At 36.5% G+C, this 25,870-nt stretch overlaps 1 protein-coding gene and 1 non-coding gene across 2 annotated transcripts in view; one reads left to right on the top strand and one right to left on the bottom strand.

Annotated features, from left to right (window-relative positions):
• The window catches only part of Ophn1 (oligophrenin 1), a 383,470-nt gene that overhangs the window by 137,110 nt on the left and 220,490 nt on the right, over window positions 1-25,870 (top strand). Inside the window, exon 5 of the mRNA XM_040282142.2 lies at window positions 9,440-9,511. Within this exon, the coding sequence (XP_040138076.1) occupies window positions 9,440-9,511 (72 nt within the window). The remainder of the gene's footprint in view (window positions 1-9,439; window positions 9,512-25,870) is intronic.
• Window positions 19,995-20,096, bottom strand: LOC120891226 (small nucleolar RNA U13). The gene has a single exon (XR_005735605.2). It is a non-coding gene; the product is annotated as a small nucleolar RNA U13 (small nucleolar RNA).

Raw genomic sequence — 25,870 nt, 5'->3', positions numbered from 1 at the left:
AATAGTAGCATAAGTTTATTTGTATTTGATTAATGACTCTTTTATTAAAAATCTATGCAGTGATTTTCCTCCCCTTATATTTAAAGACTAATTTTGTAAAATGAATAGACAAAGTCCATTTTTAGAGTACTTTAAGTTTTGTGGAAAAATTGAGTGAAAATTACAGAGAGATCTCATATATCCCCTCATCTCCCCTATTATTAACGTCTTGGTTATGTGGTTCATTTTTAATAATTAATGAGTCAATATGGATACAGTATTGTTAAATAAAGACCATGGTTTACTTTTAGGTTTACTCTCTTTATGGCACATTCTATATGTTTGATGAATGTATAATGGCATGGCTCCATATTACCATACAGAATATTTTCAGAGCCCTAAATATCCCCTGCTTAACCTGTTCACTGCTCCCTTTCTCTTCTGCGACAAAACCCTGGGAAATATTTTTCTTTATTTTTTTTTCTTTTCAATTTTTCCCTTGGTGGTACTGGGGATGGAGCCCAGAGCCTCATACATGCTCGTTAAGTGCTCTATCACTGAACTACACCCACAACGCATTACTGTGTTTTCACCTTTTCAGAATGTGATACAGCAGGAATTATAGAGTAAGTAGCCTTTTCAGATTGGACACTTATAGTTAGCAATACGCATTTAGGGTTGTTTATGTCTTTGAATTCTTTATAGTTAATTTCTTTTTATAATTAAATAATATTTTATTTATGATATATCATAGCATATTTGCTGATTCACCCACTCACACATGCCAGGAAGGTGTGCTACCACTGAACAGCATCTTGGTTGCTTCCATGTTTTGCCCCTTATGAATAAAGTTTCTATGAACATTTAGTGTGTAGGTTTTGTGTAAAAATAAATTTTCAACTCTTGTGGGTAAATACTAAGGGATACACATGCAAAATCATATAGCAAGAATATGTTTAGTATTTTAAGAAACTATAAAATCATCTTCCAAAGTGTATTATTTTGCATTCATACCAGCGATGTTCCCTGTCCTTGTGAGTATTTGGTGTTGTCAGTGTTTCCAACTTTGGCCCCTCTAAAATGTATGTGGTGGTATCACAATGTTTTTAATTTGTAACTTTTTAAAATGTCAAATGATATTGAACATATTTTCATAAGCTTAATTGCTGTCTGTATATGAAATATCTTTTGTCAGTTTTTTAATTGATAGTTTATTATTGAGTGTAAGAGTTCTTTGTCCCAGTGGCTTGGGAGGCTGAAGCAGGAGGATTGCGAGTTCAAAGCCTTCCCTAAGCAACTCAGGGAAACCCTGTCTCTAGTGGTAGCACACCTTCCTGGCATGTGTGAGGCACTGGAGACAGTTCTCAGCACTGCATATTAATAAATAAAATAAAGGTCTATCTACAACTTAAAAAAAAATTTTTAAAAAGGCATTGGGATGTGGCTCAGTGGTTAAGTGCCCCTGAGTTTAATCCCTGGTACTAAAAAAAAAGTTCTTTGTGTATTTTGGATGCCAGTCCTTAATTCAATTTGTGTTTCATTGAAATTTTTCTCCTGATCTGTAGCTTGTCTTTTCATTCTTTGTGTGTGTGTGTGTGTGTGTGTGTGTGTGTGTGTGTGTGTGTGTGTGTTGCTGGGAAATGAACTGAGTCTTTTCATTCTTTTTTAAAGTATTTTTTTAGTTGGCAATGGACCTTTATTATTTAATTTATTTATATATGGTGCTGAGACTCGAACCCAGTGCCTCACACATGCCAGGCAAGTGCTCTACCACTGAGCAACAGCCCCAGCCCTGAGTCTTTTAATTCTTAATAGTGTCTTTTCCATAGCAGAAATTTTTATTTTTTTATATTTATTTTTTAATTATAGGTGGACACCATATCTTTATTTTACATTTATGTGGTACTGAGGATTGAACCTAGTGCCTCATTCATGCTAGGTGAGCACTCTACCACTGAGCCACAACCCCAGCCCAGAAGTTTTAAATTTTAATGAAGTCCAGCTTATCACTTTTTTATAGAGCATACCTTTGGTGTTTTATCTAAATGCCCATTACAAAACCAATGTCATGGGCTGGAGTTGTAGATCAGTTGTAGAGTACTTGACTAGCACATGCAAGGCTCTGGTTCGATCCTTAGCACCACATTAAAAATAAAAGAAAACCAGAAAACGAGGTCACAGAGTTTTCCTTTGCTATCTTCTAGAACTCTTGTACATCTAGGTCTGTAATCTATTTGAGTTAATTGTTAAAGGGTTTAATATATGGGTCTAGGTTCATTTTTCCATGTGGACATCCAGTTGTTTCAGCATCATTTGTTAAAATGATGAGAGACTGTCTTTTCTCCATTTAATCACTTTCTCTCCTTTATCAAAGATCAGTTGACTATACTTGTGTGGATCTATATCTCTAACCTGTATTTCTGTTGAATGGATATATTTGTCTATTTTTCTCCAATAATGCATTGTCTTGATTACTTATCTTTATAGTAAGTCTCAAAGTAAGGTATAATCTTTATAATCAGTTTGTCCATATCTACAAGATAAGTTGCTGGCATTTTGACAGGGATTTCATTGAATCTATAAATCAAGCTGGGAAGAATCTTGTATCATAAAACTATTGACTCTTGATATTCAGAAACTTGAATTACCTCTCCATTTACTTATAACATGTTTGACTTATATCATCAGAGTTGTGTAGGTTCCTCATACAGATGTTTTACATTTCTTGCTGGATTTGAACCTGAGACTTTCATTTTTTTAAATTAATTTATTTCAATTAGGTATGTATGACAGCAGAATGCATTTTGATTTATTGGACATAATTGCAGCACAACTTTTAATTTCTCTGGTTGTGCATGATGTAGAGTTGCCCCATATGTTCAGTCATACATGTACCTAGGATAATTATGTCCATCTCATTCCACCATACTTCCTACCCCCATTCTCCCTTCCCACATATCATCTCCCTCCCCTTTGCCCAATCAAAGTTCCTCCATTTTTTCCATGCCCCCCCCCCCGCGTTAGGATCAGCATCCTCTTTTTTTGTTGAGTCAAATTATTTTAACAGTTTAAAAAGTAATCTTTGTGTGGTATTTAGACCGGCAGCACCAGCAGCACCTGGGAAATTGTTAGAAATGCAGGTTATACTGGGAATTAAATATGGAAATACCAATGTTTATCAGTATTCTTTTTTATTAGGACCATGAGGGTAAGGTGGGAACTCTGTAGAGAATAACAAAGTGATCTACCTTCTGTTTCTCTTGTGGCATAACTTTAATTAACATCTCAGTTTATGAAACTCATTTATTCCAATAATAAGAGTAATTTTTATCAATCATCCATCTTTCTTTTCAACAGAGGATTTTGACTTTTCAGAATGCTGCTCCCATTTTATCTAGGCTCCTAGAGAAGCAGGTTTGAAAGCAGAATTTTGATGTAGGGAAATTGGAGAATTAGACTCTAATTCTAGCTTGGCCCCTAAGTTACTTATTGACTACAGACTAATCATTTTGTTTATGTGTGTCCCCTTTTTCTTATTTGTATAGCGGGAGAAATTCTCCTTACCTTTTATGGTTATTATAAAGTACACAATATGATATAGTAAATATGTAGTGTTTGTAAAGGGAAAACCTGTCAATTCTTTAAGCATCATTTTTAGTTATCTTTGGTTATTCTTAAGATTTTCCACATGTGGAAATGTGACTTGAGAAATTTCCTAGCTTAAGAAATTGGCTAAGTGTACTAAGGAGAGACCAATGTGGGTGGTTTCTCTGAAACCTCATAGATGGTCCCCTAGCTGATCCAAACTCTACTAAATATTCTCTTCTCCCCAGAGAGTTTGTGGATGGCTGCCCATGTTGTTTTCAGAGGCATTCAACCCCATTTTCATTCAGATGCCACTTGATGCTCAGCTGTACTGCTCTTCAGCTCTTATTGTTTTGTGATCTCTTTTATTTATCCAATAACAAAACTCTAAAATATTGAAGGAGAATATTCATCTTTTGAGATGTTGTTTTTCTCACCCTTCTTGCTGGCTCTTTACCACATGACTGACTCACTTGTTTCTGTCTTTAATTATGTGCACCCTTTTGTTCCCTACATTTTTTCAATCATGTATTGAGTGTTTGCTCCCCATTTCCCACTTAATTCCAAGAATGTTGTGAAGGTTAATAGGAGCTTTTCACACCATGCCAGGAATTCATTGCTTGATGGCACCTTTCCCTTTTCTGAGGACCCATGAGTCCTCTACCACAATCTGTATGATATGAGAGGTGTTTAAAAGTTGTGCATCCTTTTTAAATTCAGATTCTAAAATGACTTGTAATAACAGCAAAGGTTCTATGGCCCTAGAATGTGAAAATGAGCAGAGCCTCATTATTTCCATAAATAAATATAAAATGTGGCAGGAATGATGGTGGGAAGAATTGCAGAACATCCCAGCTGTGATGTTCTTCATGGTACTCTGGGGGAGGTTGTATTATCTCAGAGGTGACCTTTTAGTGTCTGTGTGGCAGATTTCCTGTATAAAGAGGAAGCTTTTCTAGGTGCCTTTCTGACTCTGAAGAGGGCCCTGTTGGGAATATGCAAGATCTGTCTTTAAGACTTCTAAAAAAAATAAACTAAAGAATCTCATACTATTTTAATATTTTAAACAGCATAACCTCAATGCCATCTTTCAGTAATTTTTTCTTAACAATCAAAGATTCCTGAGCAATTCTGCTGTACTATACTGGCTGCTATCTCTATTATTTTTTTAATTGTTTTTTTTTTAGTTGCAGATGGACACAATACTTTTATTTTATTTATTTACTTTTATGTGGTAATGAGGATTGAACCCATTGTACCTCCTGCATCCTAGGCAAGTGCTCTAACACTGAGCCACAACCCAGGCCCCACCATCTCTATTCTTCTAAAGACCTTATCTCATGTAAATGTGGGCATATTTGATAGGAAACTGATGAGATAAACTAACGTGTTTAGGAAAAAAAATTTGTGGTCCTGGGGATTGAACCCAGGGCTTCATGCATGTGAAGCAAGTGTTCTACCACTGAGCCACATCACCAGCCCAAATTATGTGTTGAGGATGGTACTTCTCATGGTGGATATTCTCCCCTGATATAGCAGTTAAGAATTTTTCTCTCAGAGAGCTCATAAAATGGAGGCAGTGATCAGAAAGTGGATTAAAGACCAGATTTACTTAAAAATGTTTCTTTGAGTAGATGGTAGATTTCTAAGGGTTTTAAGGGTAAAATAGAATGAAGAAGAGCCAAGCTTCAATATGGCCTTGTCTACATCCCTAACTGTATGTTCTGTCAGAAGATAACATAATAAAAAAAATGAGTATAAAAGAGAGGAAAAGGTTTAGAGTGTCTATCTGTGGTGTGGGAAGCTGTGAGTAGAATTACCAATGTGATTGAGAGAAAACTATGGATTCCCATTTCAGTGAATCATCTACTACTTTTTTAGACTGAGCAGGGACCAAACATATCAAAGGCAAGTTGCTTGCATACTTGTTTATGCAAACAGTCCCTCTTGGAACATTAAAAGAAAAACATCAACTGTGCTGTCCTGGGAGTTCCTGAATATGGAAAGGCACAGCTTGGCATCCATACAGAGGTTTGGTATATGCTATTCTTTTCACAAGTGGCATGCTCACTTTTTATTTAAAAGAGTTTCTGAATTTTCCCAGATGGTCACTTTTTACATGATACTTTGTAAAATTGGAAGTGGTTTCTAGTTATCTATTTCAGGATAATAGCTTATTCTAAAACCCAGTGGCTTAAACTAAAACAATTTAATGAGTTTGTGATTCAGAGATTCAGATGGGGTCAGTGAGGTGTGTTTTTCCACACAGTTGGATTGACCTTGCAGCTGAGTTGATATGGAGAATCAAAATGGCTTTCCTCATATGTCTGGTACCTTGACAAGGATAGATGGATTTGACTGACACTAGACATTGACCAAAATGTCTACCTTTAACCTCTCCAGCTATTAGTACTTGAACTTCTTACATATACTGTCAGGGCTCTCAAAGAGTATTCCTAGAGAACTAGGTGGATACTGATGGCCTTTTATGACCTAGCCTCAGAATCACCTAGTATCACTTTTAATTTAATCTTTTGTTTCAAAACAGTTACAAGTCAGCTCATATGCAAGGTAAAAGGGACTAAGACTTCATTGTTCAATAGGAAGTGTGCCAAAGAATTTGTTTCAATTTGATTCATGCCTGTAATACCAGTGGCTTGGGAGGCTGAGGCAGGAGGATCATGAATTCAAAGCCAGCCTCAGCAACTTAGCAAGGCCCTAAGCAACTCAGTGAGAACCTGCCCCTAAATAAAATATAACAAAGGGGCTGGAGATATGGTTCAGTGGTTAAGTGCTCCTGGTTCAATCCCTGCTACCAAAAATCAATCAAACAAACAGAAATTTTGGCCATGATTTTTAAGATTTCTATAATAGTAAATAGGAAAAAAATGACTTTCTACTCTATGACAATGATGACTGAAATTGTAGTCATGTGAGTACAAAAATTGATAGTATATCATCCATAGTCCTGGGAACTGTAAAATATGTTGGGTATGATGTCTGGACTAGTACTTTTAGTATAAGGATTCTTGTTTTCAATCAAGGAGAGAAGGAGAATCACTGATGTTTTTCTTTACTTTTTGGGGGGAGGTACAAGGAATTGAACTCAGGGGCACTAGACCACTGAGCCACATCTCAGCCCTATTTTGTATTTTATTTAGAAACAGGGTCTCACTGAGTTGCTTAGCATCTCTCTTTTGCTGAGGCTGGTTTAAACTCACGATCCTCCTGCCTCAGCCTCCCGAGCTGCTGGGATTACAGGTGTGTGCCACCATGCCCAGTGGATGTTTTTCTTTTTGATGCCAGAACTGGCAGCATAAGTTTGATTGGATTAGAAATCAGTGTGAAACTTTGTGAGAAAAAGGGACTTTTATAGAAAAACCTTTACAGAGGAGTCTTACAGGTGTGTATTTGTGAACTTTCCTGCCTTTCTCTAATGGACACACTTAGGGCTATAGGTAATGTCAAACTGGGAGGTAGATTATATTATGATTAGGATCAAATGGAGCCTGAAAAACAGTTTCATAGAAGATGAGAAGAGATGTGATGAAAATGAGAAAGTTTCCTTGAATGGATTTTTTAAAAAAATGTGGCATATGGAACATTACACAGAGATATGAAAGAATAAATCATGGCATTTGCAGGTAAATGGATGGAGTTGGAGAAGATAATGCTAAGTGAAGTTAGCCAATCCCCCTCCCTCCCCCCCAAAAAAAACAAATGCAGAATGTTTCCTCTGATATAAGGAGGCTGACTCATAGTGGGGTAGGGAGAGGGAGCATGGGAGGATTAGATGAATTCTAGATAGGGAAGAGGGGTGGGAGGAAAAGGGAGGGGGCAGGGAGTTAGCAAGGATGGTGGAATGTGATAGACATCATTATCCAAAGTACATGTATGAAGACATGAATTGGTGTCAACATACTTTATATACAACCAGAGATATGAAAAATTGTCATCTATATGTGTAATAAGAATTGTAATGCATTCTACTGTCATATATTTAAAAAATAAAATCAATAAAAAATAAAAAAATTTAAAAAGTGGCTTGTATTTATGAGAGTCAGCAAGGGTAGGGAAGGGTTATGTGATTTTATAAATCTAGGCTTGTGGCACACAAGTGTTTTTAGAAAGTCAACCATAGAAACATGGATGACTAGGAAACAAAAACTTTCTTGCCTTAAGGCAAAGACTTTGTTCTTGTTTAATTTTATATTTGCTGGGTATTAATCCAATTTCTGTCACTGCAACAAAATATCTGGGAAAATCCACTGAGAGGAGGAAAGATTTATCTTGGCTCATGAAATTGCTGATCAAACCCTGGCTGTCATTACTGTTTCTGGGCTTGCAGTAAGGCAGGACGTGATAGCATAAGGGTGTGTTGAAGCAAAGCTTTTTACCTTATGGCAGCCAAAAGCACAGAGAGAAAGAATGGAAATTGACAATGACAAAATAAAACCTTGAAACATATGCCCCCACCCCACTAGTTCCTCCAATTAGAGCCCACCTCCTATTGCTTCCACCATTTCCCAATAGCACCAGAAACTGTGGCCCAAGCTTTTACCACAAGACTTGTGAGGGACATTTAAGATCTAAACTGTAACACTAGGTGCTGCCAGTCCTGGAGGGTAGTTTTAGAAGCTGTGGTAGATCAAGATATCAGGGATCACCAGGTTATTCTCATATAAAGATTAACATTGTTTGTTAGGAAGTTTCCCCATTTAGGTTATCCTAGGCATATAACAGGCCCAAAGTACCTGCAGCATATGGATAAAATATATACTTTGCCCTGACTTTCCATGCATTTTGGTGGTAGGCTAAAAATTTCTTCTTACTTTGAGAACTAGTCAAAACTAACTTTCTATTCTGTTTTCTATATTTATGTGTTTGTGTGTGTGTGTGTGTGTGTGTGTGTGTGTGTGTGTGTGTGTGTGGTGATAGGTATAAAACCCAGGGCCTCACACATGCAAATCACATACTACTACTAAGCTACACCCCAACCCCATCTTTCATTTTTATTATGAAGATACATCTTGTTTTACCGACATTTTAGGTTTCATCCAACAAGGAAACTAGTCCCTTATTTCCCTTTTTTAATAATAGATCAAAATTAATGCAGTGGATCCCAAAAGCCAGTCCTTGAGAAAACAAACCTCACTTGTTGCCTTGGGCAGATGCCATCTGCCAAGAGATTTCTATGAACAAAAGGGTTTGTATAACTTTATTTGCTCACAGAACAAGTACTTCTCTCTGGATTGGATGATTTAAAATCTCCAGAAACTATTAATGCTAATATTTGTAGAATTTTAACAAGCCATTCCTATCAGCTTCTGTGCATGTTTATTTATGTAATATGAAGACCAGGTCCAGTATTCTCTGATGCTGACGTATGCCCCAAGTTCTGAAGGAAACACTCTGGTTTTATGACATACCAGCTTAGGACTGGAAATGATTTATTCTAAAGCTATTGCTTCTAACTCATTTGCCTCCCATGAAATGGTTGTCACATGGTGTGATTGGCCTTTCCATTTATTTCCATTGTTTTTTCTCTCTTTTCCACCTATACATCAGGTTCCCTGTGTCTGCTGCTGGGCATGTGAACATGACTCTAGATATTTATTCATTAAAACTCAGGTTAGATTACTGTTAAAGTTACAGAGAAATGTCCCTAATGTTCTTTCTCTCAGCTCTTCCCAAAGCATTTGATTTTCAGAGAAAATGTAGAAACAGAATAACAAAACTCAACAAACCAGAAAACCAGTTGACATTTTGTAGGATGATGTATTCACACGAAAATGCCCTAGCAACAAGGAATCTTGTATCTGAAACTTGATAATCTAAAACTTGTTTTGTGCTTTCTCTCTCTCTCCTTTTTTAGGTACAAAATGCTAGCGATTTGCTGATCAAACCCCTGGAAAATTTCCGGAAGGAGCAAATAGGTTTCACAAAGGTACATTTTCTCCATATTTGTAAGATATTTTTTAAAATGATTGAGTTGTTGTTTGAGCTACCACTCTTCACTGTACAATGGTATGATGATACATTTTATGTATCAAAATATGAGGCCACAGGATGCCCAAGTAGCTGGTTGAACAGCAATGGCCAGAAGAGATTAGCATTTCAATCCCTGTCCCTGTTCTTACTAAAGGAGATTTGCCTAACCATTCAGGGCTTGAATATAGAACAAAAAGGTAGAGAATGTTTGAAATAACTCTGCTTGACTGCATAACCAGAGGTGTTGATTTTCTCAAGACACCATATCACATACTCCAATACTGTATAATAAATCTTCTGGCTTGGTTGATCAATATTTCTTTCTTTTTTTCTTTCTTTCTTTGTGTATAATTTTATTTCTGTTTCTCTGAAGAGCACAGACTAATAAATACGTACCAAGAAATAAGGTGCTGCTATATCAAATAGCCATTTATCATTTAATAATATGGATGTATTCTGAGAAATACATCATTAGATGGCTTTGTCATTGTGAAAGTACCATAGAATGTACTGACACAGACCTAGATGATACAGGTCAATCACTTAACATTAGTACTTTGTGCAGTCAAGAGATATAGTAAATACAAGTTATACAAGGTTGCTGACAGCATAACACGGTATACTGTTTTATAGTAAACTTCTTTAATCAACAAGAGTATATTCCAAAGATAAAAAATATAGTAGAGGACTGGGGTTATGGCTCAGTGGTAGAGTGCTCACCTAGCATGTGAGAGGCTCTGGGTTCGATCCTCAGCACCACCTAAAAATAAATAAATAAAATTAAGGTATAAAAAATGCATATCATAGTAAGTACATACAGTTAAATAGTCATTTATTATCAAGTATTAGGTCTCTGGTTTAATTCCTAGGTCCTTGATTCACTTTGAGTTGAGTTTTGTGCATGGTGAGAGATAAAATTTAATTTCATTTGTTACATGTGTATTTCCAGTTTTCCTAGCACCGTTTGTTGAAGAGGCTATCTTTTCTCCAATTCATGTTTTTGGCACCTTTGTCTGAGGTAACTGTAATTATGTGGGTTTGTCTCTGTGTCCTCTATTCTGTGCCATTGGTCTACAGGTCTATTTTGGTGCCAATACCATGCTGTTTTGTTACTATTGCTCTGTAGTATAATTTAAGGTTTGATAAAGTAATGCCACCAGCTTAACTCTTCCTGCTAAGGATTGCTTTGGCTATTCTGGGTCTCTTATTTTTCCAGATGAATTTCATGATTGCCTTTTCAGTTTCTATAAGGAATTTCATTGGGATTTTGATTGGGATTACATTAAATCTGTATAGTGATTTTAGTAGTATGGTCACTTTGACAACATTAATGCTGCCTATCGAAGAACAAGGTAGATCTTTCCATCTTCCAAGGTCTTCTTTAATTTCTTTAGCATTCTGTAGTTTTCATTGTAGAGGTCTTTCACCTCTTTCGTTGATTCCCAAGTATTTTATTTTTTTGAGGCTATTGTAAATGGGGTAGTTTTCCTATTTTCTCTTCCTGAGAATTTGTCACTGATGTACAAAGGCATTTGCCTTTGATTTATGGCTGTTGATTTTATATCCTGCTACTTTGCTAAATTCATTTATTAGTTCTAGAAGATTTCTGGTAGAATTTTTTGGGTCTTCTAGGTATAGAATCATATCAGCAAATAGTGTTAATTTGAGTTATTCTTTTCCTATTCATATCCCTTTAATTTCTTTTGTCTAATTGCTCTGGCTAGAGTTTCAAGAACTATGTTAAATAGAAGTGTTCCAGTTTTTAGAGGGAATGCTTTCAGTTGATCTCCATTTAGAATGATGTTGGCCTGGGGCTTAACATAGATAGCTTTTACAATGCTGAGATAAGTTCCTGATATCCCTAGTTTTTCTAGTATTTTGAACATGAAGGGGTGCTATATTTTGTCAAATGCTTTTTCTGCATCTATTGAGACAATCATATGATTTTTATCTTTCAGTATATCAATGTGATGAATTACATCTATTGATTTCCATGTTGAACCAACCTTACATCCCTGGGATGAACCCTATTTGATCGTGGTGCACTATTTTTTTTATATGTTTTTGTATTTGATTTGCCAGAATTTGATTGAGAATTTTTGCATCTATATTCATTACAGATATTGGTCTGAAGTTTTCGTTCTTTGATGTGTCTTTTTTCTGGTTTTGGAATTATGGTGATATTGGTCTCATAGGATGTGTTGGCAATTCTGATTATAAAGTGACAAAGACTTGAATTATATTTATGTTCTAGTGTTTTAAGGATGGCAGGACTTGTGTGCAATGAAATTGGATATTTAGCTGAGGGTATTTCTAAGCATACTGTTAGAGGAGCAGCTTATTTCTTCTTTCCTGCTTATAGTAAAATGCAAGAAGAGAGAAATTGAAGAAGGAAGTCTTAAGCAACAGTGAACCAGAAGTTAAAGTGTTGGAAAATTCTCTATTCATATTGTAAATAATGAGAAAGAAGGTTCTGAACAAAGCATGAATAATGTGGCTGAATGACTATTTGATGTGTTTAGTTTGAGTATAAACCCAGAATCTAATCAGTAATCCAAAGGAAAGCCTACATAGAAATAGGATTATACCAGCAGAATCACTGCCAGGTGGGACTAAAGGAAACAGACAACAGGATGAATGAAGTCTCTGAACAGGAGCTCTTCTTCAAGTGAGAGGACACATAGGTAATTCAGAAACCATCAGGATTGCCACACCCATCATAGGCCATGGGGGCAAATCTAATTCCTTCTCTGTTGCAAAGGGTAATGTTGCCTTTCTAGTATTGAAGACTGTGATTCTGTTGCACACTGACTCAAGGAAGGTACCACTGCAGAAAGCAATGTGGCAGCCCCCTTTCTACTGTCCACAGTGGCATTGACAGTTTCCCACCTGGATAAAGGGGCGTAACATACCTGAAGATGTGTAAAGGTGACATTGCCATCCTAGTGGGCCTGGACACCAGAGCATCAAGGCAAAGAGCCTCAAGATGTCATTCAGTTTGCCTTGTTAGATTTTGGTCTTGCTTGAAACCCATCACTCCTTCCTTATTTTATCTTTCCCCCTTTCAGAATGGGAATGGCTTCCCTATCCTGTCTTTTTTTTTTTTCTTGGAAGTACATTATTTGTTTGGTATCACAGGTTCATAGCTGGGGAGGAATTCTGCCTCAAGGTGAATGTATCTTCAGGATCACCCTTATCTGATTCAGATATTTAAATGAGACTTTTTGAGCTTTAGATTTTTGAATTGAAAGAGTTAAGACTTCATGGCTTGTCAGTATGAAATGATTATATTTTAATGTGAGGACATGAATTTGGGGCTGGAGTTGTGGCTCAGTGGTAAGCGCTTGCCTAGCAGTGTGAGGCCCTGGGTTTGATCCTCAGAACCACATAAAAAATAAATAAACAAAATAAAGGTATTGTGTACAGCTAAAAAAATAAATATTTTTTTTAAAAAGAAGAATAACATGAATTTTGGGTGCAGTAGGTAGAATGCTTGAATTGAATATTTGTTCACCCACAAATTCATATTTTCATATCCTATCCCCCAAAGTAGTTGTTATCAGGAGGTAGGGTCTTTGGGAGATAATGGGGTTGTGCTGGTATAACCCTCAGACATGATATTAGTGCCTTTAAAAGAAGAAGCATGAGAGAAGTTATTTGTCTCTAGGCCACTTGAGGACACAATGAGATGATGGCCATTTGCAACTAGGAAGAGGGTCTTCACCCATCATTATTCCTTTGATGCCTTGAGCTTGGATTCTCTTGCCTCCAAAACTGTGAGAAATAAATGTTTGTTGTTTACCACCCAGTCTATGGTGTTCTATTATAGTAGCTCAAACTGACTAAGACAAAGGGTGAAGGAGGTTAGTCTCTATAAGAAAAATAATTATCATAAAACATGGGAAGGCTGGGTGTGATGGGGTATGCCTGTAATCCCAGTGGCTTGGGAGATGGAGGCAGAAAGATCGAAAATTCAAAGCCAGCCTTAGCAACTTAGCAAGAACCTAAGAAATTTAGCAAGACCCTGTCTCTAAATAAAGCATCAAAAGGACTGGAAATGTGGCTCAGTGGTTAAGCAACACTGGGTTCAATCCCTAGTACCAAAACAGAACAAAGAAAACAAAAACACGATAGAATATGGATTTGGCTCCTGTCTGTGTGGCCAGGTAGCTCTGTATCTATCGATAAGTCACTTCTCTTTTCAGAATTTCACTTGCTCCATCTGGAAAACAGGGAGCTTGATAATAACAGCTATCATTTACTTATTATCTGTTTTGTACCTAGCTCTGGGCTAGGTGCTTTACCTTCATTGTCTAATCACAACAACCCTATGAGCTTCTAGTGTTATTCCATATTTCACAGGTGCAATAACTAAGGTTTGTTCAAGATCAATAATACAACCAAAAAAAATGTAATTGTGAAAGTGGTCTATATTTATATCTGAGGGTGTTCGTAGCTTCTGTTTTCACATTCTTTCATTTAGTCTAGGTTTTCTAGTTCTGTGTTGTCTGTTATGATACTCAATAGCTATTTAAAATTAATAACTCAGTTCCTCAGTCTTGTTAGACACATTTCAGGTGCTCAGTAGTGACGTGGTGGTGCTACTGTATTAGGAAGGTCAGATACAGAACATCATTGAAGAAAGTTCTGTTACACAGTCCTCTGTCAGATAATCTCAGATTTATTTCAGCTTGTCTATCCTTTGGATCTCTCTGAATCTTTGGTGTCCCATAAAAGGGAATTTATAATTTTAATTTTTAGTCTTTTTAGCTAGGTGCAGGTCTGTTCCCACTATGCATCTCATATTCACCAAGTTATGTGGTCTTTCCTACCAGGGCTGAAGTATAGCATCTTCACCAGCCCTTTTAAGAGTAAGAATGTACCATCCAGTAGGTATTACTTGAAATATTATGACAATCAATTTGGATAAAGAATATGAAAGTATCAAGACCTGAGAATAAAGGGCAATATATACTGCTACTGCCTGATAGTGAAATTGATATGGGCATTATTTGTAATGACTGGAAATCGAGCAAAGTGAGTTCTTTAGATAGTGCAACAATGCTAGATTCCACTAATTCCAACTGGAGTCTTATTAATGATCAATTGGGAAAGGACAAAATTGAAGGACAGAAGAACCTTCAAAAATTATAGTAACCACTTGGTAAATAACATTACAGTTGATATAGAACACTGCATTAAGAAGATGAGGTAGGTCATATGATATAAAAACCCTCATGCCTAATTTTTTTCAAATCCTGGATGAGACTAAGAAGAGAAGAATAAGGATATGCTGCAGTGGTTATTCTTTTGTCAAAGAGGAGGGAAATTAATTCTGTTGTTTATTTTGTATGTCCAAGGCCTAGGCTGAGGATTTCACATATGCTGTTTTCCTTAATTCTCACAGCCAATCTGTGAAGTAGGTTTTTTTTTTTTTTTGTCAATGGACCTTTATTTTATTTATTTTTATGTAGTGCTGACAATTCAACCCAGTGCTTCACACAAGTTAGGCAAGTACTTTGCCACTGAGCTACAACCCCAGCCCCAAGGTAGGGTTTTTAATATCTGTTGTTGCAATGAAAGAAGGCTGAATATTCTCTCTGGTATGTGGGTGCTAACCCACAATAAAGCAGGGTAGGGAGGGGAAGAAAAGAAGTTCATTGGATTAGACAAACAGGAATGGGGGGACGACAGTGGGGATGGGACTAGGAACAACATAACAACATAACTTTCCTATGCTTATATATAAATACATGACACTGAAACTCCACATTGTGCACAACCACAAGAAAGGGATCCTAATTAGAATAAGTTATACCCCATGTATGTATAATATGTCCATAAATGATATACTGTCATATATATCTAAAAGGAACAAATAAGAACATAAAAAATGAATATGAAATAAAGATATTCCTAGATAAACAAACCAAAACACACACACACACACACACACACACACACACACATACACACACACACACACACACACACACACACGGAAAAGAAAACTGAAACTCAGAAAAGTTAAATGCCTATCACTCTTATCAGTCTTCTTTTCTACTTCTTTATCAATGAAATCAACCTGTTCATCAACAAAGACTTAATTTAGAGTGAGTCATGTCTGTAGTAGACTATCTAGAATTATTTAAGTAGTGAAGTATCTCAGTAATGAAGTTTCAGACAGAAGAAAGAGCACTTAATTAAGCACCAAGAAATACTGCTTCTAGCCTACTTTTATGTGTTACCAGTTTATCGCCTCTTGGTTCAAAATTCACCCTTCCCCACCTTCTTAGTGGTAATGTACAGAATTCTTTGAAGCATACCTCTTTTTTTTTTTTTTTTAAAAATAAAGAGCATGTTGTTAAACTTTCTCAGTAAGGATACTGGAGGAACACTGCAGGAGGAAGGAGGAAGGGGCTTTCTTGAAGGTTCCAGCAGCTGCATGGTAGCCTAGTGAAGTTGTGGTGAGGGCATTGCTGGAGCTCTGTCTCAGCCTCTCACCAATAATGCATGATATCTCAGTGATGTTGAAGCTTCTGACTGACCTGGCAATAACCTGTTGAAGGCTTCTTTACATGGAAACAGGCTCTTCAAAGACCTTGTGCCCATTCTATCACCTAGTTTCCCTTTGTGTGCTCCACATATTGCCTTTCTGCTGGCTGAAGGGTTAAAATGGAGTTGTTGCTCCTCTGCTCTGCCCCCATATCGTCTCTTTTTTCCTGGGGATACCTACTGAGCCAGGCTGTTCCTTTGAAGCTTTGCTGAAACCAGGAGTGTTCTTATCCTCTTTGCATACCTACTCAACTGGTTGCTGGTTGTTTGCCTGCCACCTGTGCTCTGCAGAATTTTCACCTTCTTACTTAGTGACTGTAGACTACCAAGCCAAACCGCAAACTTTGGTACTATCCAGTGACTTAAAGTATAGTTTTTTCAATGAAGTCTGAACCACCATCCAAATTTGCCTTCCTTGAATACTTTCCCTTAGCCTTAGGTTCCCATGTAGATTTTCCATATATTTTATTTTATTAATTGCATTTAGTTAATTTCTCCTAACACATCCTACATCCTGATTGGGCATAGAGTGGTATATCCGGCACTGCTGCTAGCTCTCTTTGTGCCTTCACTGATAGTGGCAGGTGCTTACAGACTCAGGTGCATGTTCCAATTGAAACCTCAGCATAGCTCTTGAAGGTAGATGTTATTATCCCCCACTAACAGAGGACGGTAAGTTCAGTGAGTATAGTTAAGGTCATTCAGCCAGGGAGTGGCAGATTTTGGATTTGAATTCAAAAAGGAAAGAAGGAAGGAGAGAAGGAAGGGATAGAATAACAGAGAATTCTGAGAGCTAATAGATAACATATTCTGAATAAACTCATCCTGTTGTTCAACTAGGATTAACCTCTTCAAGTGGTACTGATGCTGGCACCACATAAAATAATAAATGTCTCAGAGGAAATTTGTCAAAGTGTGATGGGACAGGCATTCTTCTCTATTGTGCTCTGTAGGGACATATTTCAGTTGTTGGTCAGGGATGGTTTTGCTGGCTAATGCAAGTCACTCTGTTTACAGGGTCCATTTGCAGGCCAATAAACTCTTGTCAGTTCAACTTGAGTGGCTAGGTCCCAGTGGATAGACACTCTGAATAACTAGAATCTCAGAAGGCTATTTTGTAACTGAGTCATTTCATAAAGACAACAGTTCCCATGAACTGTGAGCCAATCCTGTGAGTCTTGGGCACCAGCTTCTCTTCTACAGTAACTTCTAAATGGCTGTCAGATGGTTGGCTTCCCAAGCATGGAGTCATGGCACAGATGAGCTCACAGGTATCATCTCAATCAGAGGCTTTTGTGTTCAGGCAGAAACTGTTTGGGTGGGGCTTCTAACTCTTACTTCAGCCAGAGCACTTTCCCTTGGATCTGTTTTATATAGTGGGTTTGGGGGATAACAGTTCTTTTAAAATAGAACTCTGTTGGTCAAAATATATTTGTGAACTACCTTTTTGTGCTGGAATCTGAATTTTGTTCTGATTAAATATAAATGTTTCTTTCAACCTATTTATGGCAGTTTGGATACTTATGCAATGAGATTGGCATTTTTTTTCAATTCTAATGTGGTACCTACAATTTTGTCAGATTAATTTCATTAATTTTTTAAAAATTCTAATTTTGGGGGGGTGCTGGGGCTGGGGCTCAGCGGTAGAGCATTCACCTAGCATGTGTGAGGTGCTAGGTTCGATCCTCAGCACCACATAAAAATAAATAAATAAATAAAATAAAGATATTGTGTCCAACTACATCTAAAAAAATTTTAAAATTTCTAAGTTTTTGGAAAAAAATTGTGTTTAGTCTTTCTATTCTAAAAATTGAAATTATATTACATACATATACATTTGCATATGATTAAAAATAAAATAGTACTCTTAGATCTATAAAGAAAATCAATAGTCTTCCATTCCTCATTATCCAGAAGCATCCATTTTTAACCATTTTATTTATTCTTATGTTAGTTGCTTTCATAGTTTATATACACACACACACACATACACACACACACACACACACATATATATTTCACACACATATATATATTTCATTCAGGGTATTAAACTCAGGAGTGCTTTACTATGGAGCTACATCCCCAGCCCTTTTTTATCTTAAGACAGGATCTCTCCATGTTGCTAAGGCTGACCTTGAACTTGCGATCCTCCTGCCTCATTCTCCTAAGATGTTGGGATTATAGTTGTGTCCTATTGCCCCTGGTACCATATTTTATATAACTTTAGAAATTATTTCTTCCTTCTGTGAATATAGATTATTGCCCATACTTCCCTGTTTTTCTTCTCTTCCAGTATTTGTTGATTATAATATAAATTTGATTTTTCTATTGATTACCTCTGTTACTTCAAATGATATACTTAAACCTTTATTTATTACCCCATCAACTTTTGACTGTAGCTTTATAAGATGATTCTATTAGCATCTTTATGTTCCTTTAACTTCTTTTAGCCCTTGACTTTTGTCAACCATCCCTTTACTTTTCACTATTAGGGCTTAGTAACTTTTCTATTCTAGTCTGGAACCTTAATGAAATCTTCTTGATGGTTACCATTGGGCTCATTTTACAGTGATAAATCTAGGATTTGATGCTGTTTCTTAGTTACAAGTCCAAAAACTTCAACATATGTTATATTAGGTTAATATACCTGTTAATTTCTAGTGGCTAGGCGAGGTCAAGCATAATCTCCTTCTTTACCTTGTGCTCCTAATTTTTTGGTCTACTAGGCTTAGAATTATTTTTCCACCTAGCCTAGACTCTTTTTTGGTTTGCTCCTTCTCTGTATCTCCCTCCTTTCAGGAGTCTCAATATATGGAAAAACTTTAAAATATTTTTTAGTTGTACATGGACATAATCCCTTTATTTTATTTATTTCTATGTGGTACTGAAGATTGAAGCCAGTGCCTCACAGATGCTCAGCAAACGCTCTACCACTGAGCCACAAACCCAGCCCCCATGGGAATTTTTGAGTCTGCCCCCATGTGTACATTTTAGCTATTACTTGATTCGCCGAACCCTTCCTGCCACTGTCTCCTTTCCCACTACCATTCAACTTCCCCCACCCCCCAAGCCAAGAACAAGGAGGACAAACAAGGCTCAGTCTAGCTGTGTTCATAATGAGTCTTTCATTCAGCAGTGTGGAATGCTGGACTGTCCACTAGGGATGGCAGAATAAAAACTCAGTCATCCCCTCTAGACACATGACAGGGAGAGTATTTGTACCCTTTGATTCATATTTTTTGAGTCTTGTCAGAGTTGCCCACAGTATGATGTTTTCACTTCTTTTTCAAGGATGCCCTTGCCAGAGAGGAACAACCACTGAATTGGGTCTTTGTATGGTTTCTGGTGGGACCAGGGCCAAATTGTCTGAGTCAGACATCTGAGTCTGCATTTAACCCACTTCTTGGAGAGTTGGAGCTGATGTGGAAGCTATGCTATAGTGTGTTCTTATCCAACAGATGGGAGGGAAGAGGGCACTGACAGAAGGACACAGGCTTGTCAGTCTTGTTTCTGTTTCTTTTCCACAAACAGAGATCATAGAAGGAACTTTTTGAAAAGAACCTGCTCTGGAGGTAGATGAGAGTGAAAAAAAATATAAAAGGTGGAACAAGGCACAAACCTGGCAGTTAGATAGATGAAGCCAAACGTGTTTGTCTTGGCCAGTTTTCCCAAAGGCCATTGCATGCCGTGGGATAGAGGAGAAGGAAGCAGCAGCAAATGACCCCATTGACAGTTTCTAAGAATTTGAATTTCAGATTTTCCCATGTTTGGATGTCTGTGGATACTTCAGTGCATTCGAAGGGAAAGTCAAGTAGTCAATGTGACTGAGAGTTAAGCTCTATCACAGCAATCTTTGAATGATTTTCTTTTTTTATTTTCCATGTTAGGCAGGTAATGCGCCAATGTTGTAACAAAGTTTAGAGGGAGGCACATCTCACACAATAGCGTGAACACCCAATCATCACACTTATGAACTGAAGGATCTCTTTGAATGATTTTCAAGTCAACAACAAACACTTTACAAGCTTTATAATAATAATTGTTGTTGATTAGTACTTACTGTATGCTATCTTAGTTAAGTAGTATTATCCAAATCTCCAAAATGAGGGTGTCAAGACCATAATGACCAAATAACTTGTTCAAAGACACATAGACACATAGTTATAGTTATTAACAGAAGAAAGCTTCAAGCAGAATTTTAAAATTTATTTTACTTTTTAATTTTAATTAATTATTTTATTTTTAAAATATTTTTTGTATATAGACACAATATCTTTATTTATTTATTTTTTTATGTGGTGCTGAGGATCAAACCCAGTACCTCACATGAGCGAAGCAAATGCTCTACCACTGAGCTATAACCCAGCTCTTAATTTATTCTTTTATTCCTGAGACTGTGCTCTTTCAAATATACTGAATTCTGAACTCAGCTTTTTGGGACTGCTGTGGGAGGGTGAATAAAGGATAAAAATAACTATTAACAATTAAGTGGGTGAATTTTGTGAATTAAGCGGATGGATTCACCAACATTATGGTGAGTTTTCATTACTTTATAGAAATGGGAAAAAATGGACTAGAAGTTGAGTTATCCATCACATGGATGAATCTGGTAAACATATGGTTGTGGGAAAAAAAATCCCAAATGCTTACCTGCTATAAGACTCAATTTCTATAAAGTTCAAAAATAGGCGAAACTAAGTGATGGTGTTAGAAAGAAGGAAAGTTGTTGCCCCAGATAGGGGTGCTACTGAAAAAAATGGGACCAAAGGGGGCCTCTGAAAGTGATGATTATAATTTGTATTTTGATCTGGGAGCTGATAATATGGGTGTTTTTAGATTATAAAAATTCATTGAGATTTGTGTGGAGTATTTTTCAGAGCATGTAATTTTTTTAAAATTAAAGAATATTAAAAATATCTTCTTGGAAGCACATCTTCCACCACAAATGTAGTGTGTATGTATAAACAAAGAAGCAGTGGCTGAGGGAAACTTTGTGGGTTTATCTTCCTTGTTATCTTCCTGTAGGGCCTTCCTTCTCTGTTATGACTTTCCCTGCTTTTCGCCTCATATGTGAATTTCCTTGAGCAATATGCAGTCATGATTTACATAGGATAGTGGATCAGACTGCAGATTCTGGAGCAAGACTTACCTGTGTTTGCATCTTGGCTCTTCAGCCTACTAGTTGTTGGGTTTTAGGCATGTCACCTAACTTCTCTAGGCCTCCGTTTCCTTTTCTATAATATGGGATACATTGTAGTCCATGCTGAGTGTCCCTAATTGAAGAAACAGAAATCTGAAATGCTTAAAAATTAAAAAAAAATGAGCACTGTCCTAATTCTACAAATGGAAAATTCCACACCTGACCCCATGGACTGGGTTATAGTCATTATGCAGACATATGAGAAATATCATATAAAATTACCTTCAGTCTATGTGTCTAAGGTGTATATGAATAATAAATCAATTTTATACTTAGACTTTGTTCCCATCCCCAAGATATCTTATTATGTATGTGCAGATTTTATTCCAAAATTGAGAATAATCAGCAATCCAAAATACTTCTGATAATATGCCTCTCAGATAAGAGATTCTCAATCTGTAACAACCTTATGGTGTTGCTGTGGAGATTTAAAAGACATTAATATGCCTAAATGCTTAAAACACATAGTTAGCATTATAACAGTTTTAGCTTTTCATATTTATAAAAATGGACTGATTCTGTTTTGTATCTTTCCTTTCTGCACTCTTGCAGGTATGATGTTCATTTAAAAAATATTTATTTTTTAGTTGTAGTTGGACACACTACCTTTATTTTATTTATTTATATGTGGTGCTGAGGATCGAACACAGGGCCTCGCATGTACTAGGTGAGCACTCTACAACTAAGCCACAACCCCAGCCCATGATTTTCATTTTTGTTCATATATTTATCATTTTATTTTTGCTGTTGTATAGTATTCAATCATGAGATTATACATACTACATGAAATAAGTACAATTCAGAAAATCAAGAGTCAAATGTTTTCTGTCATATGAAGAAATTACAGAGAAATGGGAATAAAAAGGGATCACACAAAAATAAAAAGAACAATAGTGTAGAGGAAGGGGATCAAGAGAGAAGGAAGAGGAGAGGGAAAGAGGAGATACTAGAGAATGAAATAGACCTTGATTTCTTTAACCTTGATTCTGTTGATTGATGAGTTGGTTGCTTCCAATTTTTACAATAGGACAGACGTTACTCTTGTGAAAGTGTTTCCCATGTATTCTTGTGCATGTTTGAAAGTTTTTCAGGGTATATTCCCAGAAAAGGAATTTCTGTGTTAAAGGATCTTTGCATCTTTACTAGATTTATTGCCAAATTGATCTTTAAATTGGTTGTAACAATTTATATCATCACTCATCACCAGCAGTTTAAAATAATTATTTTTGTGCTTGACATCCGAGGACAATATATGCTAATTCAGAAAGACCAAGAAAGTTTGGTTCAGTAAATGTTTACTGTATCTCTGTAGATGGAAGAAAGCAAGGTGCACGTGGATGACTGATGTGTGGTCACATTATTGATAAGATCCTTTTATAGGGTAATTTTCCCTTGAAAAATAGAAAAGTGGTCACATTTAACCTGAAGAATGAAGAGTTAAGAGGAAATATCATCCTGATTGTCAGGATAAAGAATGGACTGTGAGTTAGGGAAGGATCACATCTGTTTTCCATTTCCTTTGACGTCCTTCAGTAAAGCAGAAAAAAAAAATTGCATCAGAGAACAGACACACCAAATTTTTTTTGTCTCTTCTGCAACCAAAGTTAGACTTTTATCTTTCTCTTCTCCTTACCCAGTGCGCTTTCCACTAGAACTGTTTGAAAGCATTTTTGTAATTACATGGGTGATCTTACTCAAATGAGTTGTGCCCATGTGAGCTTGTAACTATTTCTGATATCAGCTGGCTTCAAAGTCACCTCTGAAGTACTAGGAGAGCCAGGGAATCAAGAGCACAACCCTTTGAATTGGATTGTAATTTTAGGATTCCCTGTTTGAGTAAAAGTTCAAAATGTTCTATGTGTGACTTGGCTACTAGAGTAGATTCTATCCACATGTGGGTACTGCACACTTAAAAAATTTCTAATGTGACCAAGGAACTAAATTTGAAATTTTATTTAATTTTTATAAAGTTAAATTATTGCCTGTGGCTGTTGCCTCTTGTCTAGGACTAATAAGTATTATAAACTATTTTATAGAGAGAGCATTGATGGGGGACTCACATTTATTCAATGCTAACTATGCATCAAGCCCTATATAATGCCTATGAAAAAGATAGTATATTTTATAGATGAGCAAAGCAGGGATTAGAGAGGAGAAGAATTTACCCAAGAATTCACACAGGCTGTAAAACACCCAAGCCACGATTTAAATCCAGGACTGTTTTTTTTTCTTTTTTTTTTCTTTTTTGATACTGCAGATAATACCCAGGAGTGCTTTACTACTGAGCCATATCCCAGCCCTTTTAATTTTTTATTTTGAGACAAGGTCTCACTAAGTTGCTTAGGGCCTGCTAAGTTGCGGAGATGGGTTTGAAATTGTGATCCTCCCGCATTAGCCTCCCAAGCCAATGGGATTATAGGCATGCACCACATGCTGGCGAGGACCCTCTGATTTCTTCAGTTTCAAAGACCATATTATATCCTGAATAGTGTGGTATAATTTTGTTCCTGTTACTGGCTTCAGCTATACATGAGAAAAATTTTAAATTACCTAACAGATAATTACAAATTTTTACTGTTAGTTTCATTAACAAAGGGTTTGTGGAGCTTCAGTATATTAAGATTCCAAGGACTTTGACAGTGACTTTCTCTAGTAGTATGTTCAGGAAGAGTAGTAAGTGACTGGGAACAAAGTGATAGAGTGAGTAAATAAGGCTTTTTGTTAGCTCACATCCAAAACTCATTCCTAACAATGCATTAGATAATATATTAGGAAAAAGAACTAACAGGATGTATATAAGGATGATCCTTGAAGCATTATGGCTCAACTTATGATTTTTCAGCTTTATGATAGTGAAAAAAGCAATGGACATTCAATAGAAACCTTCTAGAAATACTTCAAATTTTGAATTTTGATCTTTTCCCATGAGGAGAAACAATCAATATTCTACCCTGTATTGTGCTGCTAAACTTTAATGGGCAGTGGGTAAGGTGTAGTAAATGCATCTTGACAATATTTTCAACCAATGATGGGTTTACAAGGACATAAGCCCATTAGAAGTCTAGAAGTATCTATCTATCTATCTATCTATCTATCTATCTATCTATCTATCTATCTATCTATCTATCTATCTATCCATTCATTTTAGGAATCAGTCATGTGATTGTGGGGGTGGGCAAGTCCAAATTTGTAGGGCACGCTGGAGATTCATGGAAGAATTGATGTTGCAGCTCAGATATGAAGGCATTCTTTCTTCTTCAGGTCACTTTAGCCTTTTTTTTCTCCTAAAGCCTTTGACTACTGGGTTGAGGCCTACATACTTCTGAATGATAATCTGCTTTACTTGAATTTATTCAAATGTTAATCTCATCTAAATATCACCTTCACAGCTATCCCAGACTAGTATATTATGAAATATCTGGCTACTGTGGACTAGCCAAGTTGAAAATAATATTAGCTATCAAATACCAAAAGAACATTTGTTGTTTTTCCAAGGTTCAGTCACTGGGCTCTAGGTCTTATCTCTGCAATTCTCTTAAACTTTGCCTAAGGTCCCAAGATGGCTGTCACAGATCAACATATCACATTGTCACACATTAGCAGCCCAGACAGGATGTAAGGAAAAGGGCTTATTTCACAAATCATTTTTTTTCTTTTATCCAGAAAGGAAAATATCTTCCCAAAGCTGCAGCAGACTTTCCTTGATACCTCATTGGCAACAGCTGAGATGTAGGTCAACTCTTATGTCAATAATTGGCAAAGACAAATGAATGAGAATACTCAGACTTAGGATACTTGGCTCAAGAGAGAGACACACTTACCTTGAGAACATTGCTTGCCTGCCCAATATGTGAAGAAATAGGAAGAAGAAGGATGGCTATTAAGTTGGCTATGAACAGTGACTGTCATCATGGCCTTTTGAGAATGGAGATATTGGACTCTAACCAGCATCCCTTGGAATATACTCAAAGGGCGTGAAAGAGAAAAAAATCTGGTTTTCTGTCTTGAGTACTTTACTATAGTAATCACAGAGGAGCTTTTCCCATATCCTGTTTTCCAAAGAGATATTACATTGAAGACTTGGTGAAGGGCTGTGGCTCCTTGCAAGGAAGTTAGTGCCAGAATTAGGAATAGACACTATTTTCTTCTGACTCCTTCCTTTGTATTGTTTGGATCACATTTCATCTTGCAGCAGATCTTAAGCGCTTTAAGAACTTATATGGAAATGCTTGCTACCTATATAATATAGACCTATTGTGTTTTTCTAATTTAAATTATTATTATCCAGTTTATATTGTAGTTTACATTTAGCACAAGATACCTTTAATGTTATGATTTGAAACTCATTTTTACATGAGGGAACTGAATCCTAAAATATAAAGTGACCAAAGGGCACCATATTTTAGTGAGGAAAAATGAGGCCTAAACCCAAATCACCTGACTCCTACTCAGATAATCACACCTTTCTTCAAAGATATTCCATAATTGAATATTTTAGACATAGCTCTTTTTTTCTATTTATACACTAATAACCTAAAATCTTGATCCCCAACACCT

The sequence above is a fragment of the Ictidomys tridecemlineatus genome, chromosome X (genome assembly GCF_052094955.1).
Source record: "Ictidomys tridecemlineatus isolate mIctTri1 chromosome X, mIctTri1.hap1, whole genome shotgun sequence".
Classification (NCBI taxonomy): domain Eukaryota; kingdom Metazoa; phylum Chordata; class Mammalia; order Rodentia; family Sciuridae; genus Ictidomys; species Ictidomys tridecemlineatus.
The sequence above is the reverse complement of the archived record's forward strand: the minus strand, read 5'-3'. Positions and strand labels throughout refer to the sequence as shown.